Source organism: Brachyhypopomus gauderio, unplaced genomic scaffold (assembly GCF_052324685.1).
Source record: "Brachyhypopomus gauderio isolate BG-103 unplaced genomic scaffold, BGAUD_0.2 sc51, whole genome shotgun sequence".
Classification (NCBI taxonomy): domain Eukaryota; kingdom Metazoa; phylum Chordata; class Actinopteri; order Gymnotiformes; family Hypopomidae; genus Brachyhypopomus; species Brachyhypopomus gauderio.
Genome location: NW_027506876.1, coordinates 1,652,191 through 1,678,075, shown reverse-complemented (window position 1 = coordinate 1,678,075; position 25,885 = coordinate 1,652,191). Strand labels below are relative to the sequence as shown.

Here is a 25,885-nt window from a genome sequence, read left to right as displayed (position 1 = left end):
GACTGCTGCTTTTGTATCTTCAGGACTGAACTGGTTTCAGAAAAAAATAATTACTGTGTTCACAAAAAGAAAACAGATTGTGTTTTAAGATGTCAACATGTACCCGATCACCTAACAAGTTTTCCTACATTCGCGGGTAACACTGTAGAGCAGGGGTGCTCATTACGTCGATCGCGATCGACCGGTCGATCGCGAAGGAAGTGTCGGTCGATCGCGAAGGAATGTGCGTAGATCGCGTCACATAAAATAGTAGTAGATGAATCGCACATCTGCACTGACGGTTGTATTTTGATTGACATTCACGGTAGCCAATCTGCAGTCCACTCAACGTTCAATTACGTTTACGTTCGCCATCCCCCTCCCCCTCCGCTCAACAAATTACGTTCGCCACCCCCCCCGCTCAACAAATTATAAGTAGCTCGCAAGCTGAAAACTGTGGGCACCCCTGCTGTAGAGGCTTCCTGCTCTAGACCCTGAGCAGACTGCCTCACTCTGGAGATTAATCAGCAACCCATAAAAATGATGGCATTAAACTCCGGCTTCCTCCTGAGAAACCAGGAAAACAGATCTTGTGCTGCACATATGTTGTAACTGTTCTGAGCTAAAACATGTAAAGTAGTAATTCATACTAACTCTTTCAGTATTCACTGTACAAATAAGATGTCCATTTTATATAATTTATATAAACAAATGTATGCATGTACGCATGTATGAATGACAAACTCAACCAAAGTTGAGGAATAAGAAAACCAATGCATAAACAACTAAAAATAATCCAAGGAGAGCTGAAACCCGGTGGAAACTAGGGTGGCCCAAGAGAGACCGTGACCTTTCTAACCCCAAAGGACAAAGGACATGGAAACAGTCATGTGAGAAAAAGGAGCAAGTCAAAACAGACAAGGAGAACTTTAGCAATCCATTTTTCCCTTAGAAGTGTCTAACAGAAATGGTTAAATGATGTGATACATGGAATAATCAAAGAAACAAATTAAGAAAAAGACATTTAGACTGAAATCTTAAGACAATCGTGGCAATTTGCCACAGTATGAAAGCAAAACATGATCTCTTGACATGCTAACGTGCGTTTGTCAGGGACATTGCCTGCCCCAAGATTCAAAGATATAGCAAAGTTCACGTGGTTATAGAAAGCAGGAAAAACAGGAGACCATGAACTCAGAAGCAGAAGATGCACCATGAAATCAAGCAGGACCTGAACTGTCACATGCAGTTTCAGAAGGAAGGACCTTTTTCCAACTCATAAGGCACAAGGAAAGCTGCACCTGGCATAAGTAGCCTACTACTGTACCAGAACTAAAACAAATCTTACAGTTGCAGGTAACTAAAGGTATCTCTAAATTACGAACCTAAAAGCTACATAGTAATGCACATGTGTTTTTTTCCCTTTAATGAAAAATACCCACAATTTACATAAAATAGGTTTTCTCAATCAGAATCAGCGTCTCAATTACTCGTTTAAAATTCAATGTTCAGCAGCATTAATAACGTGTATTATGTTAGAACTGAATGATTTATCATATCAAATTTGTGATTCTGAATTTTCAGTTTCCAGATAGCACAAGCCGCAAGTTTAATAATGGCATAAATGTATAATTTCTATGCACTCATTTAATGTTTTAGTGCCATACGTTTATTAAGTTCAGTAGATGTTTGACAATAAATTTCAATTGGGCTAAATATTTTTCTTCAAATCATTGTCAAATGTTATAATAATGGTCAATGTTGTTGAAAGATGCAGTAATGAAACAACTTTCGCAACAAAAGTATCCAGATTTTGCTCTAAAATATCTTGGAACTGGACAACATCATATCCCAATAAGTATTCCAAAGGCCTCATCTCTCATGTTTACTGAATAGATGATCTCTGATTATGAAGCACTACTTACTGACAGCACCAGTGACTCCTGGAGAGAACTCCAGGTGTTCATGTTAGTGGTGTGACCAGAACAGAAGCTTTCTTCTGGCCAGCTTGTGTGTGTCATATCTTAGTTTTGGTAATTAGATGACCCTGGTATGCAACCAACATTTGCAGTGCTCCATCAGCGATAGAGAGATCATTAAGAAAATACCAAATCTAAGTTCTTACTATACTTAAGGGGCAAATACACAGAGGTTTTAGGCAGGTTCACAATAACAATTGCACTAATTCATCCAACTGTCATAGGATAGAGAAGTGTAGTGTAAATAAGTGTAGGATAGACGTCTGTAGTTATTTATACAAATTTGTACACCTCCACCTTATTTGCGTGTGTCAATGACTTATGTCATTTCAGTTCAGTTCTCAGACCTTGTCCATTTCTCCAAGCTGAGAGATGAGCAGTGAACTCAGTCACCTTACAGTTACTGTGATGTCAGAAGGGCGGAGACACTTATGAGGTCATAACAGAATGTAATGATGCATCTGTTACATTTTCTAGTGGTTATAGTAACTCATGTACAAGACCTATATGTATGAAGACTGAAAGCACATTTTAATAACCAAGGAAGTTATAGACATAGGAATCGGTAGCAGCAGTAATAGTGGAATCACGTAACACACACTGACTCATCAGAACATGCATTTCTAAACGTGTTGCAAAAAATAAGGCGCAAGTGAGTCACCTGAATTTAATTTACCAGAACATCCATTAACCTGTCAGACATCAAAGCTTACTGTTTGAAGAATAAGGGCAGGGTGTCTGCTCCATGTGATTCTGCTATGACTGTATGGATAACTTTAAAGTCAGTGATGCACTCTAACTCTGGAGGGTGTAAATAAAAGTAAGACTAGAAAACCGGACTATAGTTTTGATTACATGAATTTAAAAATTACGGGGAGGCAAAACATAATATGTATAATATTCATTATAATAAATAAAGTATAATATTCATTTTCAACCTTGCACATGCAAGAATACCAGTCAATCATTTTCATTTCTGAAGTATGTTGTGTTGATCTTCAAGGTGGGACAGCATCTTTTATAGTCCTTGCATGAGCTAAGAGACGCATTAAGATACATTCATTTAGGAACCATCGTACAAGTCATTGTCATTACATGGAATTAAACTTACAGCAGATCCTGTATGCACTATACGATAAAAGAAACAGTATCCTGTCTCATCTAATTTCATGCGTGTTCATTCCCATCATATCAAAACAACAACAAACAAACAGGTACCACTGCTATATACGGATAATTAAATGATCAATTCCACTCAAGATCTATTTTCACCTTCAGAGATGCACCTGTGTGAGCATGACCAAAGTTCAGTTTTTGAATGGAAGCGTGCTCCATTCTCCTAAAGTTAGCTCGTCTTCGAGGTTTTATGGACCAAATAGAGCACTAGAACTAGAGGTGTCCTGGTTATGGGGCGAGCTGGTAAACCCACTCACCAGGTTCCGAAGGGATGTTTCATCCAACGCTGAATAGTTTTGCTCAGTCATTCCGAGCTGGTGATGAAAAACGTCCCTCGCCTCGTTTCTCCTGAGCTTCTGGTGTCGGCCTGGGCTTGGTCTCAGAGAACCGACCCGTTACTGCTCATTTAACACAAGTGTTTGTTCTTCTGAAGGAGAGTGGGTCAAACCCGTAACACCGGACCGCCGAACACAGTGGCGACCACACCGGTCTTACCGCCGCCTCTCTGAGAGTCACCGTCGTCGAATAAACTGGTCGTGTTTCATGAGCTGGTGGCTAAACGGAGTCAGTGTCGTTTTGGGCTCAAGTTCTGCGACTTTAGCACGAAGAAAATTCCGCAAAAATGCCAACGGCCAGATCCTGGTAGACAGGGCGCAGCGCTCCCACCTGTGAAGACCCTGGACCGGGGGAGATGAGGGAGGTCCCGGTGCCCCCAAACACTTATAACTGCAGAGAAAACCGGCAGAAAAACAAGGTCCACTCACTATCCTCTCAAAGATATAAGTGGAAGATGTATATAACGTGTTGCTGGTCCGGCAGACGCGCTGATTTAGTTTCTTCCTCCCCCCGTGTAATTAAATGTAAATCCGCCCTTCTGTCTCCACCAATGGAGAAGTGAAGTTTGGGAATCGCGCTTTGAATTTCTAGCGGGCTAAAACTGCGCATGCGTACCGCCACCTACCGTCAAAACACGGGTCTGCATTTGGGAGTAAACCTCACCTTTTCCCAATAGCTAGTTTATTAAAATCTCCCATTTATATATTCAAAAATAAAATATCGCCAACTTAAAGTTTCACTGCAGCTTTTGAAAACATACAATTAGAAAACATACGTGTTTGTTTTCTTTTTTCTTTTTTTTTCAATAAAAACACGTTTTTCCAACGTGTTTGTTTTCGTGTTTACACTTATTTTCTTACTTTGCCAATCTGCTCCAGTACATTGCATTTGCAACGAATGAGCAAAGTGCTTTAAAATTTCATATAGGCCTACTGTATTCAAATGTTAATTTCCGATTCATTCTAGGAATTTTGGCCATTTTACACCAGAAGTAATCGGTGAAACTCTTGGGCCTTTCACCTCACAAAGTAGAAAAACAACCAGAAAGTCTAGTTTTGCTGGAAAGTCACAATAAATAAACAAGGGACAGCGCCATAAAATTGGCTAGATCAGAATCAGTAAAAAACAGGTACATTGTTAAACAGCAAGACCAAATTGATAAAGTTAATCGTGGAGCCATTCCCAGCACTTAAGCAGGTCAAGAACACTGTCCAGGATCTAAATACAGACATTTCAAAGCATAAACGCATAAAACACTAACATAAAATCAAAGACCCATAATACACTGGCATAAAATCAAAGCATGAACAAACTACCAGTAAATCCCAATAATTTAAAGGCCAGGTTATTGTTTAACAATTGTTAATACGTTTTCCTCATAGTTCCTAATGAAGAATAGACGACACAGCAAAATCAAAATGCAAAAAGTAACACACCTCAGTTATATGGATTAACACTTTATTTAGTGTGCCATTTGAAGAGGGAGAAATGTCTGTCAGCAAAAGTCTTGAAAGTACAACAGGTAACCCATATTACAACATGACGACCGAAGATGACCTAGTTAACTTACTGAAATAAAATGTATGCTGTAACTCTATACTAAAAAATAGCAAATACATTCCTAGCTTTGTAACTTTCTAAACTCTGATTTGTATCAGTTCCAAAAAAATTTAAAAACACTGCTGCAAATGAAAAGAGAGTCGAGGAGAGTTGGTAAGAAGCTTTGGGGGGTCTGAGCTTAAACCTTTCTCAAGTCTTTGGGAAAAATACTCTAGTAACTCTAGTATATGAAAAACTTCAACAAACATTTAAATCGGTGATTCAGAATTATGATTGCTGGAATTCAACCTTCCAGTTTCTGCAGTGCAAGGTCAGAGCTCAACACTGAATCTCCCATGTAATTACTTTTAGTAATTTAGTTATAAAAACATGTATTCAAATATCCGCACTCAAGTATTCATGCACTCAAGTATTCATTGCACCCTTCACTTACTTAAGAGTCAGACGTGACCTCAAAGTGGCAAATCAGTTATATTAACCTTTCTTTTACCTACCAGTGATTGCAGAATTGTAACCAGTGATTCTGGAATTGAGATGCAGATACATGTACTAGGTTAATATCAAACTCCAATACTTTATCTTAGTTGAAAAGCTTTCAGATTAAACATATAATGTGTCTCATCCTTTAGTAATAGTAACCATAACTGGATAACTGTAGGTAATTTTTTCAGACCACAGCCCCTTAGAAAGTCTCATTAGCTTAATATATTAGTCATAAGAGGAGAGGCATCTCTATCATTCTACAAATAACAAAATTAACAATATCAGGTTGATAAAACTTATAAAACTCTTGCACAGAAAGTATACACAAAATATAATATAATTTTGCTCAGCATTATTGGTACCGTTTAATTATAAATACTTTATAATTTATAAATAATTTAAAATATCTTCTGAAATAAAATGTTTAGGCACAACTTGGCGCTACATAAATTCATAGGTTTGATGCTGAAATAGACAAGTCACAAAAGTAAAAACTGTTAGAATAACTGATATAAACATGAAAACAATGCCACGCCACAATTATTGGCACCCTTTGCTTAGTTGGAAACAAAGAACAAGCACAGACTAACATGCTTTTAATGAGAATTACACTCACCAGTCCACGCTATGTCAGTGATCACATGCATTACCCAATGAACAATGCCTTTGATGCTTAATAAAGAAGGATGGATATCAACAAATATGCTGGCATCCTTTCTTCATAATGTAGATAAAGAAATTTTTATCATAGAACAATTAAGGCCTTGACCATAGGAATAATGAAATCTGATGATGATCATGGTGCCTAAGAACATAAGAAAACTACCACCAGATAGAAGAAGGGTGATGGGAGAAACTACCACCAGATAGAAGAAGGGTGATGGGAGAAACTACCACCAGATAGAAGAAGGGTGAAAGATGGGAGAAACTACCACCAGATAGAAGAAGGGTGAAAGATGGGAGAAACTACCACCAGATAGAAGAAGGGTGAAAGATGGGAGAAACTACCACCAGATAGAAGAAGGGTGACGGGAGAAACTACCACCAGATAGAAGAAGGGTGACGGGAGAAACTACCACCAGATGAGTGAAGAAGCTCACTAATGGTTGCAAGAATTGTCTGGATGTCCTTGCTGCCTTGTTGACTGTGGAACCAAGCATTAGGGAGGGGTGCCTTTTAATCCTGCTCAAGTCATTATGATTCTTTTGTAAAATGACTATGCTTTGCACCCTTCTTGCTGAATTTACATGCTATTAAAATATTAAAAGTCGGTTCATGTACATTTATTTATGAAGAAACTTGCTTTGATATAAACAGTCAAGGATGCCAATAATAATGACAATGTATGTTCACAATAACTTGTGTTTCGTTTGGTAATATATTACAAACATAAAATAAAAAGTCTGGAAGATAACAGTACACAGTACACAATTATTCTATTGTTTCAGAGTGCTATTAAGTCTTGAATTGACTCTAGATTGAGTGATACCAACAACTTAAGCTCTTCTGTACACTGTTGAATTAAAGTATGACTAATGGAGTCTGGTAACTTTGGGTCTGCAGTATTAACCATCTTTGCTGAACTTGTGTGTTTGAAGTAGGCTGGCTTTCTGAACCAGTCCTTTGCAAGCATTATAGCACTTTGCACAATCACAGAGGGCTGGTATTTGTTGAAAGCATAGTCTGCCAGACTCAGTTCACAGACTTTGCAAGCAAAACATTTATATCTTTCCACAATGGAGAGCTGGTCTTCTTCTGTGGATGTCCAGCTATCATCTTTTTTAACCTCACGAAGATCAGTGAAATGATCCTTTCCAGCACCTCTGTGCCAGGATAACTCCTGGCTGATGAAGTAATCAAGGAAGAAAGCGAGGGTGGGTGCAGCCAACCTGAAGTTCAGGCGGAGAAGAATAAGACACTCGAGGTTGCAGAGCTGCTCCTTGGAGAAGGCGTTACAGCAGAGAGACAGAAGCTGTCTGATGCGTGGACAGCACACTTCAACCTGATGGGGTGCAAGCAAAAACACATATCATTAAGTTATCAGACTCCCTACATACATTTGTCCCATGCTACTGATTTTTAATTCAACACAGAAGAGAAGGATCCTGAAAACACTGTACTTGGGTGTCTTACAGCATAAGGTAAAACGCCTGCACAATAGTGATTTTGAAACCAGTGCCTAAAAAGCAGAGGTGGACATTCCAGTTTCAGAAAGTAAAACTTCTTTCCATGATTTACTCAAGTTTGCTGGATTTTCTAATTAGTGCAAGCTAGGCAAAATTAGTGGAATCATCACAATCCAGGAAGCCTGAGCAAAATTTTGGTAAGGACTTTTACTTTCTGAACCTGGAATGTCCACCTCTGCTAAAAAGTAAGAAAAGATGTCCAAATGAATCACTGGATGCAACAGTTTTTTTTTTTTTTTACATTTTAAGAGACAACTGTAATTTTAAGTTCAGATCTTTTTTAATGTAATATAATAACCATGTCTCGGTTTTAAGGTAAAACGTCAGACGAATGACAAAAAATCTAATAATCAAATGAAGACAATCATCTAATAACCCCAGAATCACACAAATATGCAGTTTGACCATTACAGAAATATTTTAAATTCAAAACTTGTAACCTGAGTGCAGATCTAAGGTGGTAACGGTCCCTGGGTGTTTGGTTTGTTTATTGTTTTGCACTCGGGGATGTTTAAGTTTTGTTCGTTGTAAATGAATTCATATTGAATATAGGAAGGCTTACAACTGGGTGGTAGCCTACTGCTAAACACTGTAAGACAGTGGCGTGCACAGACATTTTGGGGGGCAAGTGCTCGGGGGTGGGGGGGCACTTTTTAGCGCACGTGGAACACTTCATTATTTAAAAAATTACAAGCGCATGTTGAATGAAATTTGACTTTTATTTGTAACATTCTGTAAACGTGAGTTTTCAATGGAAAAAAAGTCACACCGCCAACTGATAAAATCCATATCCAATATTAACTATATACAGTCATTGTTAAGTCCTTCAGTTAACTTCTGTTTACCCTCCACTGTCTGCAGGCCTTGTTGCATATATTTTGCAATTAGTAAATCAATATAGGCCTACAATTAAGACAGTAAAAAGACCAAAAAGTACGAGAAGGAGTTAGAGGCTACTGAGTGTTGTCATTACATGCAGATGGGCATTTTTCACAGGTAATGGGGAACTTCCCGTTTCTTCTTTCACAAACGAATGTGTTAATTTATGTTGCCTAATAAAACCTATACAACAGAAGACGTTCAGCTTAACACACAGATTTGCAAATTCTACCTTAATTATTTGTATGTGGTCGTCCTCACGTTATCTATCATTGATTTGGGATAGAGCGACTAGTTTATCAGGTGACCAGTCGGCTAAAAATGCTTATTGGTTTGGTGCTGTATGAGACATTTTACTGCACAACAAAATGATTTCACGTTGGGCTTAGAGGGCAAACGGTACGATTTGACTTGATGTGTATGTGACCTGGCTGGTGGGGCACGGGAGAAGAAGTCTATCTGTGAGCGTGTGTGCTGTGCTGAAGACGCTTCCTTCCACTCACTGAACTGAACTGCTGCAGCGCATCTGGTGTTAAAGGAAGAGAGAGGTCGGGTGTGTGTGAGGTGGTGGCTCATTTCAGGGCATTGTTTTTAATCGCTCAGGTTTTCAAAAGATCATTTCAAACCAACCTCAGTAAAATAATAATAATTATTATTATTAAAAACTGAAGTTTCAAAAGGGCACTTTCGTTGATAAAGGGCAGAGTTGGTGGTGCATTAGCACCACCTGATGTCTATGTGTGCACGCCACTGCTGTAAGATAATAAAAACAACATCTAGTCACTTACATGTTTTGTCGCAATCAGTAAAGACGTTACACCGACCAACTGGAAGCAATCCGCGGCCACTGAAGTCGTGACTAAAAACCGGTCCATGATATTGACAGCCAAGCAACAGGACTCAAAGGAGAGTTTGAAGTGTTTATAAACGGCTATAAGCCAGCTGACCAGTTTGCAGCGGGCCTCTGCAGTAATCTGTGAAAACATAGATGGTGTGAAGATGCGCACCAAAGAAACAGAGGCGCGTTACGACGTGCAGCACACACAACTAACCTGGGGTTGACGAGCCAGACAGTTAAGAGCAAGAAACTCTTCCTCGTTGTTTCTCTGAATTATGAAACAGCTCTCGTCGCAAATGACCTCATGGTGATCAGCTGTGAGTCGGTTATTAAGATCTTCTGACCATGGACAGTTCAAGCAGTTAGATGGAGAAGCGCTAAAGTCCTCTTCAAAGCCAGAATCACTTAATGTGGACATGGTTGATCAGTATCAGCAGTAACCCTCTGAAAAACTAATTACACTCAAATCAGATCTTGTTTTGCCTTCGTTCTGTGATGATTCGTAGACTGCAACCTTTGCATGAAGCTTGTCTGAGAGTTTGACGAACCCAAGTCGTGATATAGTGCAGCGCTGCGCGAGGTGCGCCGTGCGCTCTTTCCCGGGGACCTTAGCGCGCATCGCGCGCCGCTGCCTCGCGCCACCACGTTGCTATGGATACTCACCTTGGGGAGGGGTGTCCATTATCCGCGGAGAGGGAACAGAATAAACACGTGTTCTTTGTTAGGCTGTAAATAAATATATTGATCTTTTCTTATGATTAGGGCTAATAGAATATTTCCTAGTTGCTTTTGGTCGATTATTTTATAAGAATATTATAAAAATAGTGCTGGGACTGAAATGAAGAAATATTTTACGGCGCTTGTTGTTATTGTTGTTGTTGTTTTTTGTTGTTTCTTTTATGACATAATTCTCTCATTATTCAGTATATTTGTTCTAAACATACAAATAGAAAAGCACTGGCTCTTCATTCAATTATCCAAAGAGACGTAATGTTTTAAAAGAGCTTGAGAATGCACTCACCAAAGTTGAAGAGTTGAAGGCCACAAAACCATGTGTGGTGTTAAGGTGGGTCAAACCAAATTATGTTATATTAAAGGGATTTTTGATTGTAAGCATTTGTGCATTTTAATGAGTTTTGGTTATACCTTTATTCTAAACCATATATCAACACTAACACTAGCATTGCTAACGCTAGCATTACTGTGATTATTGAGATTACAGTAATGATATAAAGAAATTATTGTGAATATTTCACTTTTTGGTTTAATTAATGCACCATCTTAGGTATTTTACACAGTGAGGAAAATAAGTATCTGAACACCCTGCGACTTTCTCCCACTTGGAGGGGTCTGAAATGTTCATCTTATGTGCATGTCCACTGTGAGAGACTGTGAAAAAAAATATCTGGAATTCACAATGTATGATTTTTAAATAATTTATTTGTGTGTTACTGCAGCAAATAAGTATTTGAACACCTGCCAATCAGCAAAAATTCTGGCCCTCAAAGACCTGTTAGTTCACCTCTAAAAAGTCCACCTCCACTCCACTTATTATACTAAATCAGAAGCACCTGTTATTATAGCTGCATAAACACCCCTGTCCACCCACACAACATTAAATGATAACACAAGTGTTCAAATACTTTTTGATTTGCACAGGTGTTCAAATACTTATTTGCAGCTTTAACACACAAATAAGTTATTAAATAATCATACATTGTGTTTTCTGGATTATATATAATGTCTCTCACAGTGCACATGCACCTAAGATGAACATTTCAGACCCCTCCATGATTTACAGTTGTGATCAAATTTATTCAACCCCCAATGCTGCGAAGGGTTTTATGGAATTCAGTGCACATTTGTAATTGTGTTCATAATGAAATCTTACAAGGACTTGTTAAAGAACTAAATGCAACTAAGATAGCATCAATTTTTTTTGTCATAAAGTATTAAATGGCCTTTTTGTGATTTCTTCATTGACACAATTATTCAACCCCTTTACGACTACCACTCCTAAGAACAGAGGTTCATTCCAGTGTTTTCCATCAGGTATTGAAAACATCTGTGGATGTCAACGAGCAGCAATCAAGAATGATAAGCACCAATTAGGCAGATTTAAAAGGACTGTGATACTCAGCTCCTTCTAGACATCTACTGGTGTGTTTCCAAGCATGGTAAAGGCAAGAGAATGGTCCCAGAAGACAAGAGAAGAGGTTATTGCTCTTCACAAGAATGGCAATGGATATAAAAAGATTGCGAAGTTGTTAAATATTCCAAGAGACACTATCGGAAGTATCATTCGCAAGTTCAAGTTAAAGGGCACAGTGGAAACGTTACCTGGTCGTGGCAGAAAGAAGATCCTGACCGCGACTGCTGTGCGCTACCTGAAGCGTAATGTGGAGAAAAATCCCTGCGTGACTGCTAAGGAACTGAAAAAAGACCTGTCAGATGTGGGCACTGAAGTTTCAGCTCAGACAATAAGGCGCGCACTGCATAACGAAGACCTCCATGCCAGAACGCCCAGACGCACCCCCTTGCTGACTCCAAAGAACAAGAAAAGTCGACTGCAGTATGCCAAAAGTCATGTGGACAAGCCACAAAGGTTTTGGGACAGTGTACTGTGGTCAGATGAAACTAAATTAGAACTGTTTGGGACAATGGACCAGCGCTATGTTTGGAGAAGGAAGAACCAGGCTTATGAACAAAAGAACACCTTGCCTACTGTGAAGCATGGCGGGGGGTCAATTATGCTTTGGGGCTGTTTTGCTTCTAATGGTACAGGAAAGCTTCAACGTGTGCAGGGTACCATGAATTCCCTTCAGTACCAGGAGATCTTGGAGGAAAATGTGATGGAGTCAGTCACAAACCTGCGGCTTGGGAGACGTTGGACCTTCCAACAGGACAATGATCCGAAGCACACATCCAAGTCCACTAGAGCATGGTTGAACATGAAAGGCTGGAACATTCTAGAGTGGCCATCGCAATCACCAGACTTAAATCCAATTGAGAACCTCTGGTGGGACCTAAAGAAGGCAGTTGCAGTGCGCAAGCCTAAGAATGTGACTGAACTGGAGGCTTTTGCCCATGAAGAATGGGCTAAGATACCCATAGGTCGCTGCAAGACACTTGTGTCAAGCTATGCTTCACGCTTGAAAGCTGTCATAACTGGAAAAGGATGTTGTACTAAGTACTAAAAAATAATGTCACTAGGGGGTTGAATAAAACTGATAATGATGTGAGCACAGTAAAGACATTTGTGGTTATTCCATCATAAATATTATGTTATGTTTGTCTAATTTATAAGTGCCTCTTTGATATAATTGTAAATAAGATGACTGAAATGATCAAAATCAATGTCAAACTGGCCAAAACACTTTATTTCAGTGGGGGTTGAATAAATTTGATCACAACTGTATAAGTGGGAGAACTTGCAAAGTCGCAGGGTGTCCAAATACTTATTTTATATATTTTTTTATACTTATTTTAGTAGTGGTAAAATACACCCCTATAAATACAGTTTGCAAACACAGTCTATATGTGTCCAAACACTTCATCATGCACTCTCTTTCTTTCTTATGTACATACCATGAGTCTGTGAAAAATGTAAAGAAGTTTCTAATCTTCTGTGGTATATAAGTAATCATGACTTAATTATGTGCAGATTTCAGACCTGCTGATACAGCTGGAGAGGCGGATACACAATAAACCACAACATTCAGCATTACACCCTTTACTTCTACCAGCCTCCTTTAGGGAAACTCTGGCTGCATCCTCATGGTGTCTTCATACTCTAGATCCTCTGCCAGCAAGCATTCAGAAGCTTTGCATCCATCAGAGCAGACGATGCCATCATCAGACATCAACTGTGAAGTATACACCAAACGTGGACTGGAGAAAGACATCTGTCCCTCCAGTGCCCCGCCATCACTATTTCTCTCCTTCTATCACAGAATGGAATGGTATACGCTGTCAGCACCTGTTCAACAGGGGCGTGGAAGTCTCTCATATTCAGGAGATGAAAGACTGGCTCATCAAAACCTCAAATCTCAGCTTACCCACATTAAAGCAGGCTGGTGGTGGTAAGGAGGGTGTAGAAAGACTATGTGAACGTTTATTGTGGCTACCCCTGTAATTCTGCTAGCAAAGCTTCCTAAAGCTTTGTTAATTTTCTCAGTATGTAGTACAAAAACCAGATTGTGATTGAGTATTTCCTAACTGACCCACTGATCCATATATTTTGCTTTAAAGTCATGAATTGCCATTGGTTTCAAGAAGCTGTGAAAATGTTTTCTGATGTAAAAACCTAGGTATATACCTCCAGACTACCAGCAGCAGTACATATTGCTTTAAATCAATGTCTTGACTTGTGTCATCAATGTGTAGCTTTTCTAATGCATGGGTGCATTTAAGTCCTTTCACAAAGACTTTGCACTGGCAAACATACATTCTTGATATCTGCTTGATGTAGAATGTAAGATCATTAAGAACTTTTAAGAAGTTGATGTAATAATCTGACTTTGAAAATGTATTCTATTAGGCCCTCATAAATGATGAGGTATGAAAATATTTGAAATATTTCAGGGTATTACGTTTTTGTGTGTCCAGGTGGTAGACGTTTTACATTTTTTGAAAGCCTGAAGGACTTGCAGAGAAAACTGTACTCTGGGGCCTCCTGCATGTCAGCTGGCTCTGTAGTTGGTGTCTGTGACAGGAGACGGAGATGCAGAACCTTACACAAAAACACCCTTGGTCAATCTGTGAGATGCAGAACCTTACACAAAAACACCCTTGGTCAATCTGTGAGATACAGAACCTTACACAAAAACACCCTTGGTCAATCTGTGAGCGAGAAGTTCATACGTTGCTCCCCTCCTCTTATCTGCGGCAATGACATTTACTGAACTGCTTTTTCATTTAAATAAAAACTAATGGAGAAACTAATTTTGATCGACCATCAGAGCAGAGCAGTCTCTCACTAGTTTTAAGAAACTCTTAAAAACTGAGCTCTTCAGTGAGCAACTGCTCTAGTGACTTTAAACACTCCACTGCACCACCATCCATTTTTTGCCAAGTCTGAATTTTATTGTATCTACTCTTTTATAGTATTGTAAGTCGCTTTGGATAAAAGCGTCAGCTAAATAAATAAAAATAAAATAAAAATAAAAAATAAATAAAATTTAAAAATCCTTCTGTGCAATTAGTAAAAACAAACCCTGTATTTGTGTATCTGTATATTAACTTTATTGTGCGTTAAAAGACAGGCTTTTTACACATTCGATATATACTATTCTTGGTTTTAACAACATAAAATTTCAGAGTAGCATCAGACACTCTTTACAATTTCAACTTTTCAATTGCTGCACAATGCAACACATATTAAGCAAACCCAGTTCCAATACAGTTCTTACTTGAACAGCTTTCAGGAGTCCTTGATCTTTGCTTAGACTACATGTTTAATATCCCACTCCTGACTTTCAGTGAGCTCAAATATATGGTTATGTAAAAAAAAAAAAAAAAAAAAAAAAAAACAATAGGTTGCATTGTAGTTTTCAGGGCAAAATGTCTAACATTTAAATTTTCAGAAAAGCTTTAGAAAAATAAGGAATGACACCTCAGTTCAGCTCAAGTTTACAGGGTAACTAAAATGCATTGAGCAGAGTACAAATCAAATGAACGTCAAACCAGGAAGTGTCACTCCAGTAAGGGTTGTAACTGTGAGGGAAAGATCAATGCCCTCTCACGTGCATTACTACCACGGCCCACCTTTGATGGGGTGAAGGAAGTATTCTGGAAGCATAGCAAGGAGATGAACGTCTCAAATCAACAGAATCTTCCTAAAACTAAATAATAAACTTAAATCAATGGCCATCACTCCACAGGTTATGCTAGAAAATAAATATTAACCTAGAGTACACACTTTTCCACACATGAAAGAAGCAGAGTTGAATGCAATTCACTAAACAATTACAGCATTTCTAGTAATTGGTGGTACAATACTGAATATTGTTTTTGCTGGTCACAGCACAGGAAGCTGATATCCAATGCCTCATTTACAAGTCATGTCACACTTTCTTGCATCACAGTTTCTTTCCTTTTCTAATATATTTCCCACACTTGCCACACAGTGGCTGGAACTTGGCCTGGAGACGAAGACTACATCCTGCAGGGTATACATGACAGGAAGAGAACGAGTGGCCCAGTGTGTGCTACAAAGTGGTTCAGATGTTGAAGCTCTCCCCGCAACCACACGTTCCCTTGATGTTGGGATTATTAAACACAAACTCACTGGAGAGCTTTGTCTCAACAAAATCCATCTCTGTGCCCAACAAAGTAAGCTGAGCTTTCTTCTCAATAAAAACTCTCACACCTGAAAAAAAGACATCACAAACATTAATGCCAGCAGCACATTTGTACAGTGCACCACATTTCAGTTTATATTGTGGTACCCAGTGCTCAAAAGAAACTTGAGATATAATGTAATAACATTTTGTCTGGGTTACTCATGGAGATCTAATAGGAGTCATCGAAAGGTCTACTGTGAGAACTGCACAGCTCTGAATTAAAGCAGTAAAATTTTACACTTCTGTTGAACAACCCAATAAGTAGATCTTTCTCTCACCTGGACAACCCAATAAGTAGATCTTACTCTCACCTGAACAACCCAATAAGTAGATCTTACTCTCACCTGGACAACCCAATAAGTAGTTCTTACTTTCACCTGGCTGAAGCCAAATTTCTGTAGTGCAACCAGAACTTCAAAGGATTTACTAATTTACCTCCATTTACTGTTACACAAAAAGTTAAAAGAAAAGAAAACTGCTGAAGAAAATGAGCGTTTGAAGTGCAGCAGTGGAGCACATCACTCACCATCTTGACACACCTCCTCATCTGATTTGTCCTTTTCTTTGGTGTAGTCCAGCGTGTATGTGAGGCCATTACAACCTCTGGTCCGAACTCCAACCTTCAGCCCAATCTACACAAAGACAAGACTGCTAGGAAACGATCTTACCAGTAAGAACCATTTCAGGCATGCAGTGACAGCTCAGCTAAGATTACTTACACATTCAGGCCCATCTTGGTAACTTACACATTCAGGTCTATTTTGATTACTTACATATTCAGGCCTATCTTGCAACAGAAGCTTGATTCTATTCACAGCTGAAGGTGTCTAGTGAGGAAAGCAAATAATATTGATCATAATCAAAATGTGGTTCATACGAACACTAGCTATTTTAATGCTTTTTCTTGTCGTTCAAAAGACAGAATGACAACACAGACATTATAGACACATAGAAAGTAGCGTTTTAAATTTGGAACATTATTTATCAGTCTTATTGATCAACCTTTTTACTGAAGGTTGGATTACATTATTCATTCAGTATACTGCTGAAGAACAGCAATGGCCAGTATGCAGAGCGTAAGGTTATCAGCAGCAATGATGATTAAGGTTCTCTCATATCAATAACCAGCAAGTTTGAAAAGTACTGTCTGAACACGCAGTGGCATACAGTTTACTCTGGAAGAATCCACTCCTGTAAGGGAATGCACGTTTCGTCATGTGTTTTAGACATGATTCTTGTCCACGTAACCACAGGAAATGCCCCCGTTTCGAAAGTCTCGCTTGTAGTTCATTTGTAGGTTGTTTTTAGCTATACAACATGGCACTGCTCTACCCAGCAGTAGCGAGCGTGAAACTAGCTAGCCAACGTCTTAACTCTTCCCAAGTGTATCATATTAGCCAACCTAGCTAATCTACCTTGGAATACGCAAACTGCATCAACTACACCGCAAACTACTGCAGTTTTGTTCTGCAGCTAGCTAGAAAACTAGCCACACCTGACTGTCAATTTGCAGAACAACAGCTAGCTTGCTAAAGGTTTAACTTATCTAACATAGGTAGCTTATAGCTAGCTACACATTTAGCTACCTAGCGCAATCAGCTAGTTAGCCGTCTAAGCTATGCACCTAACTAGCTAGCTATAGGAGTTCTAGTTACAGTTGAGCCGTAGTCAGGGAGACAGTTACCTAGTTACGTGTATTCTAGTTACCGTTGAGCCGTAGTCAGGGAGACAGTTACCTAGGTCACCTAAATCCAGAACGAGGACAGAACAGCTAACGTTAGCGAATAGGAATGCCGATTAGCTTACTAGCCGACTAGCTAACGAGTTTACATTCAGTGCCTGCTTGTTGGTGTCTGATATTCACCAACTAAAGTATGTAAACGTGTGAATGAGAGCGCCTACCAGCGTCAGGCCGGCTCTTGTGGCTAAAATCCTCCGCCTGCTAACCGCCTTGACAGTCGCTCTCACTATGGAGACAGACATGCTGGACTATAAAGTTCAGCGATTAGATGTAAACAGCAAAGAACAATGTACAACCCACTGGTAGAAAACCGTTCACGATTGGCTGTTCGTTTGACGTGCAGTCTCTTCAGCCAACCAAGTAGCCAACCTTGGTAACCACGTGACACCGTTCTGAAGCTGTGGTGAAGGTTGTTGTGGAGGGTTTTCTGGGTTTGAACTACACACAAGGGCTTAAAAGCAGTTCGCTATCTCAAATATGGGTTTATATGTTCTAAATATCTTTTAGGTATTGGTTTGAATGAAAACCAAGTATGTGTGAAAAGTATTTCTAAGAGGTAAATTAAGTAAGAATTCCGACTAAAACTAAAGTACAAAATTAATCGTGGAAAAACTTGACTCGTACTTTCTAGTAAGGGTGTGTCCCTTACTAATACTAATTTGGTTTTGAGTATATAGTATGCAGTATAGTTAAATCCGAAATTCCGAACTTCCCTCTTATTCAGTAGCCTACGCCAAAGCAGTACGAGATTAACATAGGTAGTATGTCCGTGGTTATGAACACTGACCAGTCGCCTACTGAAAGAACGTACTGCATTAAAATCTAGTGCCTACTGCTTAAGTACTGCATTTCAGGTTCAGTCATTGTAGTCAAACTTTTAAATTTTAAGAAGCATACTTAGGTTTAGTTTGGTTTGAATGGTTCCATAATGCAATGGAAAATAAAGGTTATTTATTATAACTTGGATATATTACTATGGATATAGTAAAGCACTATATCCATAGTGTGCTATACAGGGTGCTATAATTTCTGCAAACCACCAGATGTCACTTTTCTGGCGTTGTAGAAGCATATAACCATATAGCATATGTATGATCAACTTCTCTTGCTATAGCTGATAGTTTCACCCCTTTGGCCGTAATCTGGACAACCTGCTGCCAGAGGGCTTCAGTCACTTCGAAATGGCTCACAATTTTTGCAGTCACTGAAAACTAGAAAGTTAGGCTGCCACTTAAATAAGATCTGTGTTCTTTTTCAATTCAATAATTTAAGTTTTTATGCTGTGGTTTAGAATATTCAACAATTTATGAAATAAGCTTAAAATATTGCTATTTCATTCCTGTTAGGTTCGTTTCACATAGGACTAAACAATGACATTGACACTTAAGGAATTGGGTGTTCCAAGGTTGCCAACTTTTGACGTTCGCTTGGAGTGAGATTTTAAGGTGGCGAGTTTAAATTGTCAAGAGGGGGCGGCGGCGAATGTAAGTTGTTGAGCGGGGGGGGGGGGGGGGGGTAACGTAACGTAGCGAACGTAAAATGAACACAAATTAAGTATTATATCGCGATCTGTCGATCGCCGGTGGTTGGTGCCAGAGCGAACTAGTAACTCATTGAATCATCATTGAATCATAGATGTGGATCAGAGGTAAATAAACTCTGACCTGAAATGTATTATGATGTCACACTAGTCTACGTCTACAAGGCGCAAGCATTATATTTCACTCATTTCACACTTGTTTCAGCGCTATAAAAGTGAATTAAACTTAAACATCTTTTTAATTTTGTAATTTTAGTAGTCATTGTAGTATATATATTTTTTCCATCTAATTGTATATTTTGACATGGTGCTGTATGTCTAAAAGCCCGCTTAGCTACTATACCTAGAGCTATTATAATTTATTTGATGAACGGTATGTGTCCACATAATTTGCCACGGTTTTGTTTAGTACTGGAATGTATATTTCCACCTGTTTCCACCACAGTTTCTGTTTTCTGCGTGGTTTAGATGTCGCCCTTTTAAAGGTACAAGATATATATAAGTAAGATGTGTGTACATACAAAAATGTATGTAAGCAAGTAATAGGATTGGTTAACGTCTCATTTCATTTCAGAGAGAGATGTCCACCTCTCTCTGCGTCTACTCTGTTCAGTGACAGACTGAAGATGGCATGACGTAAATGACCCACGACGAATCTGTTTTTGCTCCTCCTAACGGACACGAATCAACCGCTGTGTCACACTCGTCTTGTTGTATTTAGGGATTCAGCTGTATTAAAATACAATAGCCATAACTCTGAGAAAAGAGAGTAGGAGAGAATCACACAGATGTAAAGAGTTCCCTTGTTATGCCTAAAGTTAAAAAAGTAATGGTTATTAATTAAGTCATAAAAACCTTAGAAATGACTAAAAAGCAACACATAGCACATGAATAAAAAGGGCAACTGCATGGTCTGTTGCTTGCCATATTAGCTCACACTCATCTACTAATAAACCTGACATTTTGTTGGTTCTTTAAACTGCCTTCTCCATCAATCACACAGGGATATATGAACCCCATTGCTTGCCTGGTGGAGTTTTCCTACACACACACACACACACACACACACACGTGTGCTGCTTTACTTACCTGTTTGTTGTCCTTCATGGATGTTTGTCTGCATACTGACAATTGTTCTGAACTATCTGTCAATCACATGCAAAACGGTCTGTCTGCTGATCCTGAAGCCTGTCTACAAATCTGTCTGTCCAACAAACTGTAAAAACTATTTGTTTTAATTAATCAGTTTTTGAGAGGGTTTCTTAATACAGAGGGTGCAGACCAGGGGCTCATCTCCTGTTTCCAAAATGCATCAATGACTGCTTGAGAAAGCTGTTCTACTTTGATACTTGAAGAAAAAAAAAAAACATGCTCAATAAAAGGTAGGCTACTCGTGTTCAACGGTTTATTCAGTTAAACATGAAAATAGTACTGTATGCCTACATACAGAGGGAATATTCAGTCAAAAATGAATTTGTAACCCTATACTGTATATTAAAAGTGGTTGATAACATGTTTATTCAGCTAAACATGAGATTTGAAATGTAATCCAACATTTAGTACATTTAACCTGTTTTCGGCGGTGGTGACTCTTCCCCTGGGCTGCATCAGTGCTTGACCCAGCGTCAGCAGCATTAGCAAACGGGTGCTTTGTGTTTAAATGGTACTTCAGACTTGTAGAACTCCTACAATAAACTAATTCCACGTTGCATAAGCTGCAAACAACTTTAGTCTTGTCAATGTCTCCATTAGGAAGCTTCCTAAAAAGCTGAATGTTGCCTGAACGACCATGAGAGAGATCTGATGTTGATGAAACTCTTCTCTACTTATGAAAACAAAAATTCAGGAGCGATGAGCGAGGCTCTGATAGGACATACTAGGAATTTGACATCATTATCTTCAGACTTCCAAGATATATCTACCAGTGACCAGTTACTTCCAAATCATGGGAATGAAGCAGGGGCGGACTGGTATACATTACTATCGGGGATTTCCCCGGTGGGCCGCCGGGCAGCTGGCCACCGGTGGTTTAATCAGCCCGTGGAGGAGCCACTGCCGCGCACTGCGGCCCGTAGTCACGCTGCTGTTTAACGGTGTTATTACCTCCCCCGCTCCAGTCAGACTAACCTGCTCAGCGCGGACTGGGCCAGCTGATGGGTAGTAGCCTATGCTGGAAAATGTTGAGGAAGAGCATGGTGAGTCAGAAGGCAAGAACTTAGAAGAACCACTGCAGTCAATGTGCGCTATACCCTCCTCCTCAAAATCCAGTAAAAGCTCATCCTCTCTTACTTCCCATTCAACAACCAGAAAGAGGTCTGTGTGTGTGGTGGATCTTGAAGCACTGACTCCAGCAGCAGTCCACTCCTTGTGAATCTCCCCCAAATTTTTGAATGGCCTTTTCTTGACCATCTTTTTTGCGGTTATCCCGGTTGCTTGTACACTTTTTTCTACCACACTTTTTCTTCTACTCAACTTTACATTAATATGTTTAGATACAGCACTCAGTGAACAGCCAGCTTCTTTAGAAATGGCCTTTTGTGGCTTACCCTCTTTGTGGAGTGTGCCAGTGTTCTGGACATCTGTCTAGTCAGCAGTATTCCCCTTAAACCACACCAAGGGACCATTTTAAAGTCTTAGGAAGCCTTTGCAGGTGATTTGCGTCAATTTTTCTAAGATAATGACTTTTGGATTTTCATTGGCTGTAAGCCATAATAATCAACATTAACAGAAATAAACACTTGAAATAGATCACTATGTCATGAATCTATAGAATACATGCATGTATTGAATTGTTAAAATAAATTAATTATTTAATGATCTAATTTATTGAGAAGCACAAACACTATATGGCCAAAAGTATTTGCTCTCCCATCCAAATGATCAGAATCAGGTGTTCCAATCACTTCCATGGCCACAGGTGTATAAAATTAAGGACATAGGCATGCAGACTGTTTTTTACTAACATTTGTGAAAGAATGGGTTGCTCTCAAGTAGTGATGGCAAACGTGGGGCTTTTGGGAGAACCAATTGATTCAGAAAATTATTCGATCTTGTGAAACGTTCCAATCATCACAGCCACAGTGACATCTAGTGGGCAACCAGGGTATAAATCCACAACTTTTTCTTAAAAGAAACAGAAGGAATGTATTTTTCTATTAAAAATGACATGAAATATTCCCTAAATAAATTTTAGTCATGAAAACATATCATTTTGCAGAACAGGGTTGTATTAATGTCATTAAGATTCATTCATTTTTCATTATGATACACTGTTAGTCAGTGGATTGATATAGGTGACTGTGGTGTATTTGCACGCACTATGTTCGGAACTGTTTAAGCAGACCACGAAAGAACACAACAGCAGATTAGAAAAAAACCAAAAAGGTACTTTATTGCTAACACACGACCCACATCTAGGTCTCGAGCAAGGTTTTCGAGCCAGCACAACCAGACAGTCCAATTACTCTTTTTACATATGGTTAGACTCAACCAATTAGAACTCAACATAGTAAAAGTCTTTTGTCTGTGTTGGAACACCACAGCTCCTCCCCCATAATTTATAACCTCATATTTTCAAAACTTTAACATACCTTCTTCCTTTTAATCCCAGAACAAGGTACCCCAGTTCTTAAATCAATAACCCACATGCTTATTACATTTTGCAATTACAAATTCAGTCTGTCAGGAGGACGTCTGAGTCTTACAGGACGACTGCTGCATTCCACCACCGGCGGTGGTGATGGTTCTCAGGGTTGTTCTGACACAGCCATTGGCACATCCTGTTCGAAATCACTGTCTGTATTGAGATCCTCAAAATCAAAAACTGTTTTTGCACAAGAGTCCACTTGTGTCAAATTAGCAGGATTACCCCTGGTACTCAACATCTGACATTTACATGTCTTTTCACACACTTTCCATTTACTTCAACCATGTAAGTCACAGGACCCAACACTTCATGTGTGACACCATTTAACCATTTCTCCCCTCTCCTGTAATTCTTTACCAGAACCTGTTGACCAACAGTAACAACCCTAACCCGAGGAAGGTTTGGTTCTGTGACATTTTGCATTCTTTGAGAAAACTCAGGTTTGATCATTGACAATCTGGTTCGCACCTGTCTTCTCAAAAACAGCTCAGCTGGGGTCTTGCCTGTTGTAGTGTGGGGTGTGTTTCTGTATCCAAACAGAAAATTTGCTACACAGTGTTCAAGTGTCATACCACCAATGGCTCTATTCTTTGCAAGTGATTTCTTAAGATTCTGCACTAATCTTTCGGCTAATCCATTGCTGACCGGGTGATATGCTGGTGATTTAGTGTGTTTCACTCCATGTCTAGCAAGAAATGTTTCAAACTCTTGTGATACAAACTGAGGTCCATTATCCGTTACCACTTCTTTTGGTAATCCATAAGCTGAAATCAAGATTCTGAGTGCTTCTATTGTTTTAACTGAGGTAGTGGTGTACATGGGAATAATCTCTGGCCATCTAGGCATAAGCATCCATTACTACTAAGATCCTCTGATTGTGGTCCTCAGCAAAATCAAGGTGTATTCTCTCCCATGGACATGAAGACCATTTCTATGTATATACTCGTGCAGTTGCAGGCATACTGTGCTGTTGCTGGCAAATACTGCACTCACTCACCTCACGCTCAATGCACTCATCTAATGCGGGCCACCAGAATATACTTCTGGCCAGGGATTTCATTTTAACTATTCCCCAGTTGTGTTCATGTAGTTCATGCAGTAGTCTGTTTCTCAGCTTCTCAGGAATTACGACTCGTAATCCCTACAAAAGACAATCATCCTCTACAGTCAATTCATATCTTCTCTGAAAATAAGGCTTCAGTGCCTCATCCTGCACATGTTTAGGCCAACCTGTCAAAACCAATTGCTTAACTACCTTCATGACAGGATCTTTATCTGTCTCTTTGGCAATGTCTTTCGCTGTCATAGGCAGATCGTCAAGAAATGCCACTCTATACACTGGGTTTGACACCAAATCCTCCCTCTGCTTCACAGGTAATCTCGATAACGCATCAGCATTGGTGCTCTGACCTCTTGTATTGGATTTCGTACGTATACGCGGCCAGAATTAGAGCCCATCTTTGCATTCTTGCTGCGGCTAGTGTAGGCACCCCAGTTTTAGGCCCCAAGATCTTCAACAATGGCTTGTGGTCGGTTATTAACAGAAACCTCCTACCATAAAGGTAGTCATGAAACTTCATAACCCCAAAAACCAGACCAAGAGCCTCTTTCTCAATCTGGGAATAAAACCAGACCAAGAGCCTCTTTCTCAATCTGGGAATAAAACCAGACCAAGAGCCTCTTTCTCAATCTGGGAATAAAACCAGACCAAGAGCCTCTTTCTCAATCTGGGAATAAAACCAAACCAAGAGCCTCTTTCTCAATCTGGGAATAAAACCAAACCAAGAGCCTCTTTCTCAATCTGGGAATAAAACCAAACCAAGAGCCTCTTTCTCAATCTGGGAATAAAACCAGACCAAGAGCCTCTTTCTCAATCTGGGAATAAAACCAGACCAAGAGCCTCTTTCTCAATCTGGGAATAAAACCAGACCAAGAGCCTCTTTCTCAATCTGGGAATAAAACCAGACCAAGAGCCTCTTTCTCAATCTGGGAATAAAACCAGACCAAGAGCCTCTTTCTCAATCTGGGAATAAAACCAGACCAAGAGCCTCTTTCTCAATCTGGGAATAAAACCAGACCAAGAGCCTCTTTCTCAATCTGGGAATAAAACCAGACCAAGAGCCTCTTTCTCAATCTGGGAATAATTTTGTTCTGCTTTTGTCAGCATCCTTGAAGCAAAAGCAATCGGCCTCTCGCTTCCATCTTTCATCTTATGACTAATGACTGCCCCAACCCCATAAGGAGAGGCGTCACATGCCAAAATGAGCGGCAAGTCTAAATCATAATGCACTAGCAATTGGTCAGACTGTAAGGACTGCTTTGCTATGTCAAATGCACCTTGACATTGATCTGACCATTCCCACCCAACATCTTTGTGCAGTAGTGCTGTCATGGGCTGAATCATGGTAGACAGATTAGGAATAAACTTCCCATAATAGTTTAACAGGCTAGAAATGACCCGAGTTCAGTCACATTTTTTGGAACTGCAGCGTTCTGGATAGCATCCGTCTTTTCTTTCATGGGGTGAATACCCATAGCATCTATGACATGCCCCAAGTATGACACGCTGCTCTTCATGAACTCACACTTTGCTCGGTTTACGCTGAGATTAGAAGCTTCTAGCCTCCTACGAACTTCTTCCAAGTTAGCTAGGTGACTATCTGTTTTGAGTGGAAAGCAATGGCTCAGTGACCTGTGTTCTGAAAACATGATATTCATGTTGTTAAAAATGGTGCTTTACCAAATTGTGCAATTAGCTGGATTACACTACATTAAATATACTATCATAATTGTAGAAAAATATCTACAAGAAGCTTTCTATTTCACAGAAATGAAGCTAACACCAATTTAACACCATGGTGTTCCTCAATGCCTTAGTAAGGTAAAGTCATAGTCTAGTTTATTTATATAGCACTTTTTACAACACATGTCACAAAGCAGCTTTACAATCGTATGTGTCCAGATCCCTAATGAGCAAGCCAAAGGCGACAGTGGCAAGGACAAACTCTCTAAGAGTAGAGCTGCACAGTTTAAAGAGTAGAGCTGCACAGTTTAAAGAGTAGAGCTGCACAGTTTAAAGAGTAGAGCTGCACAGTTTAAAGAGTAGAGCTGCACAGTTTAAAGAGTAGAGCTGCATGTGAGCAGGCCAGTGTCTGCACTCTTACAGACTTTAGTGTGCATTCATTACCTAAAGTGAAT

General features: G+C 39.5%; 3 protein-coding genes and 1 long non-coding RNA gene across 9 annotated transcripts in view; 1 reads left to right on the top strand and 3 right to left on the bottom strand.

Moving 5' to 3' along the window:
* Positions 1 to 3,987, bottom strand: part of smtnb (smoothelin b) — a 69,476-nt gene extending 65,489 nt beyond the window's left edge. For 2 of the 4 annotated variants that reach the window (XM_076987216.1, XM_076987221.1), the window contains exon 1: positions 3,392 to 3,986. In XM_076987216.1, coding sequence (XP_076843331.1) covers positions 3,392 to 3,442 — 51 coding nt within the window. In that variant the 5' untranslated portion in view covers positions 3,443 to 3,986. Of the gene's footprint in view, positions 1 to 3,391 lie in introns of all 4 variants that reach the window. The other 2 variants (XM_076987217.1, XM_076987218.1) reach the window with 2 other exon arrangements.
* A 976-nt stretch (positions 3,988 to 4,963) lies between these two features.
* ccno (cyclin O) lies at positions 4,964 to 10,097 on the bottom strand. 2 transcript variants are annotated; one of them, XM_076987176.1, is made up of 4 exons: positions 9,631 to 10,097; positions 9,367 to 9,552; positions 7,403 to 7,515; positions 4,964 to 6,657 (listed from the first exon to the last, which is right to left on the bottom strand). In XM_076987176.1, the coding sequence occupies exons 1-4, from the start codon at positions 9,832 to 9,834 to the stop codon at positions 6,552 to 6,554; spliced, it is 609 nt and encodes a 202-aa protein (XP_076843291.1). In that variant the 5' UTR covers positions 9,835 to 10,097; the 3' UTR covers positions 4,964 to 6,551. The 2 variants fall into 2 exon arrangements, with proteins under 2 accessions (XP_076843291.1, XP_076843290.1); XM_076987175.1 differs by having other exon boundaries at positions 4,964 to 7,515.
* LOC143487897 (uncharacterized) lies at positions 10,081 to 14,553 on the top strand. 2 transcript variants are annotated; one of them, XR_013124407.1, is made up of 3 exons: positions 10,081 to 10,482; positions 13,081 to 13,498; positions 14,025 to 14,553. It is a non-coding gene; the product is annotated as an uncharacterized LOC143487897 (long non-coding RNA). The 2 variants fall into 2 exon arrangements; XR_013124408.1 differs by lacking the exon at positions 14,025 to 14,553 and having other exon boundaries at positions 13,081 to 13,289; positions 13,370 to 14,009.
* Positions 14,480 to 17,817, bottom strand: isca1 (iron-sulfur cluster assembly 1). The gene is made up of 4 exons (XM_076987177.1): positions 17,663 to 17,817; positions 16,534 to 16,587; positions 16,287 to 16,392; positions 14,480 to 15,786 (listed from the first exon to the last, which is right to left on the bottom strand). Exons 1-4 carry the CDS (start codon positions 17,741 to 17,743, stop codon positions 15,638 to 15,640), a joined length of 390 nt encoding a protein of 129 aa, XP_076843292.1. The 5' UTR covers positions 17,744 to 17,817; the 3' UTR covers positions 14,480 to 15,637.
* Between the last annotated feature and the right edge of the window lie 8,068 nt (positions 17,818 to 25,885).

What these genes read in the sequence shown, in the direction of transcription:
- ccno (XM_076987175.1), bottom strand. Translation starts at nt 9,834, where the DNA reads ATGTCCACATTAAGTGATTCTGGCTTTGAAGAGGACTTTAGCGCTTCT. An exon ending in GTCTGGCTCGTCAACCCCAG is followed by an intron (nt 9,553 to 9,630) that starts GTTAGTTGTGTG and finishes ATGTTTTCACAG; the next exon opens with ATTACTGCAGAGGCCCGCTG. An exon ending in TACTGATTGCGACAAAACAT is followed by an intron (nt 7,516 to 9,366) that starts GTAAGTGACTAG and finishes GCACCCCATCAG; the next exon opens with GTTGAAGTGTGCTGTCCACG.
- isca1 (XM_076987177.1), bottom strand. Translation starts at nt 17,743, where the DNA reads ATGTCTGTCTCCATAGTGAGAGCGACTGTCAAGGCGGTTAGCAGGCGG. An exon ending in TGCAAGATAGGCCTGAATAT is followed by an intron (nt 16,393 to 16,533) that starts GTAAGTAATCAA and finishes GTCTTTGTGTAG; the next exon opens with ATTGGGCTGAAGGTTGGAGT. An exon ending in TGAGGAGGTGTGTCAAGATG is followed by an intron (nt 15,787 to 16,286) that starts GTGAGTGATGTG and finishes TCTTTTTTTCAG; the next exon opens with GTGTGAGAGTTTTTATTGAG.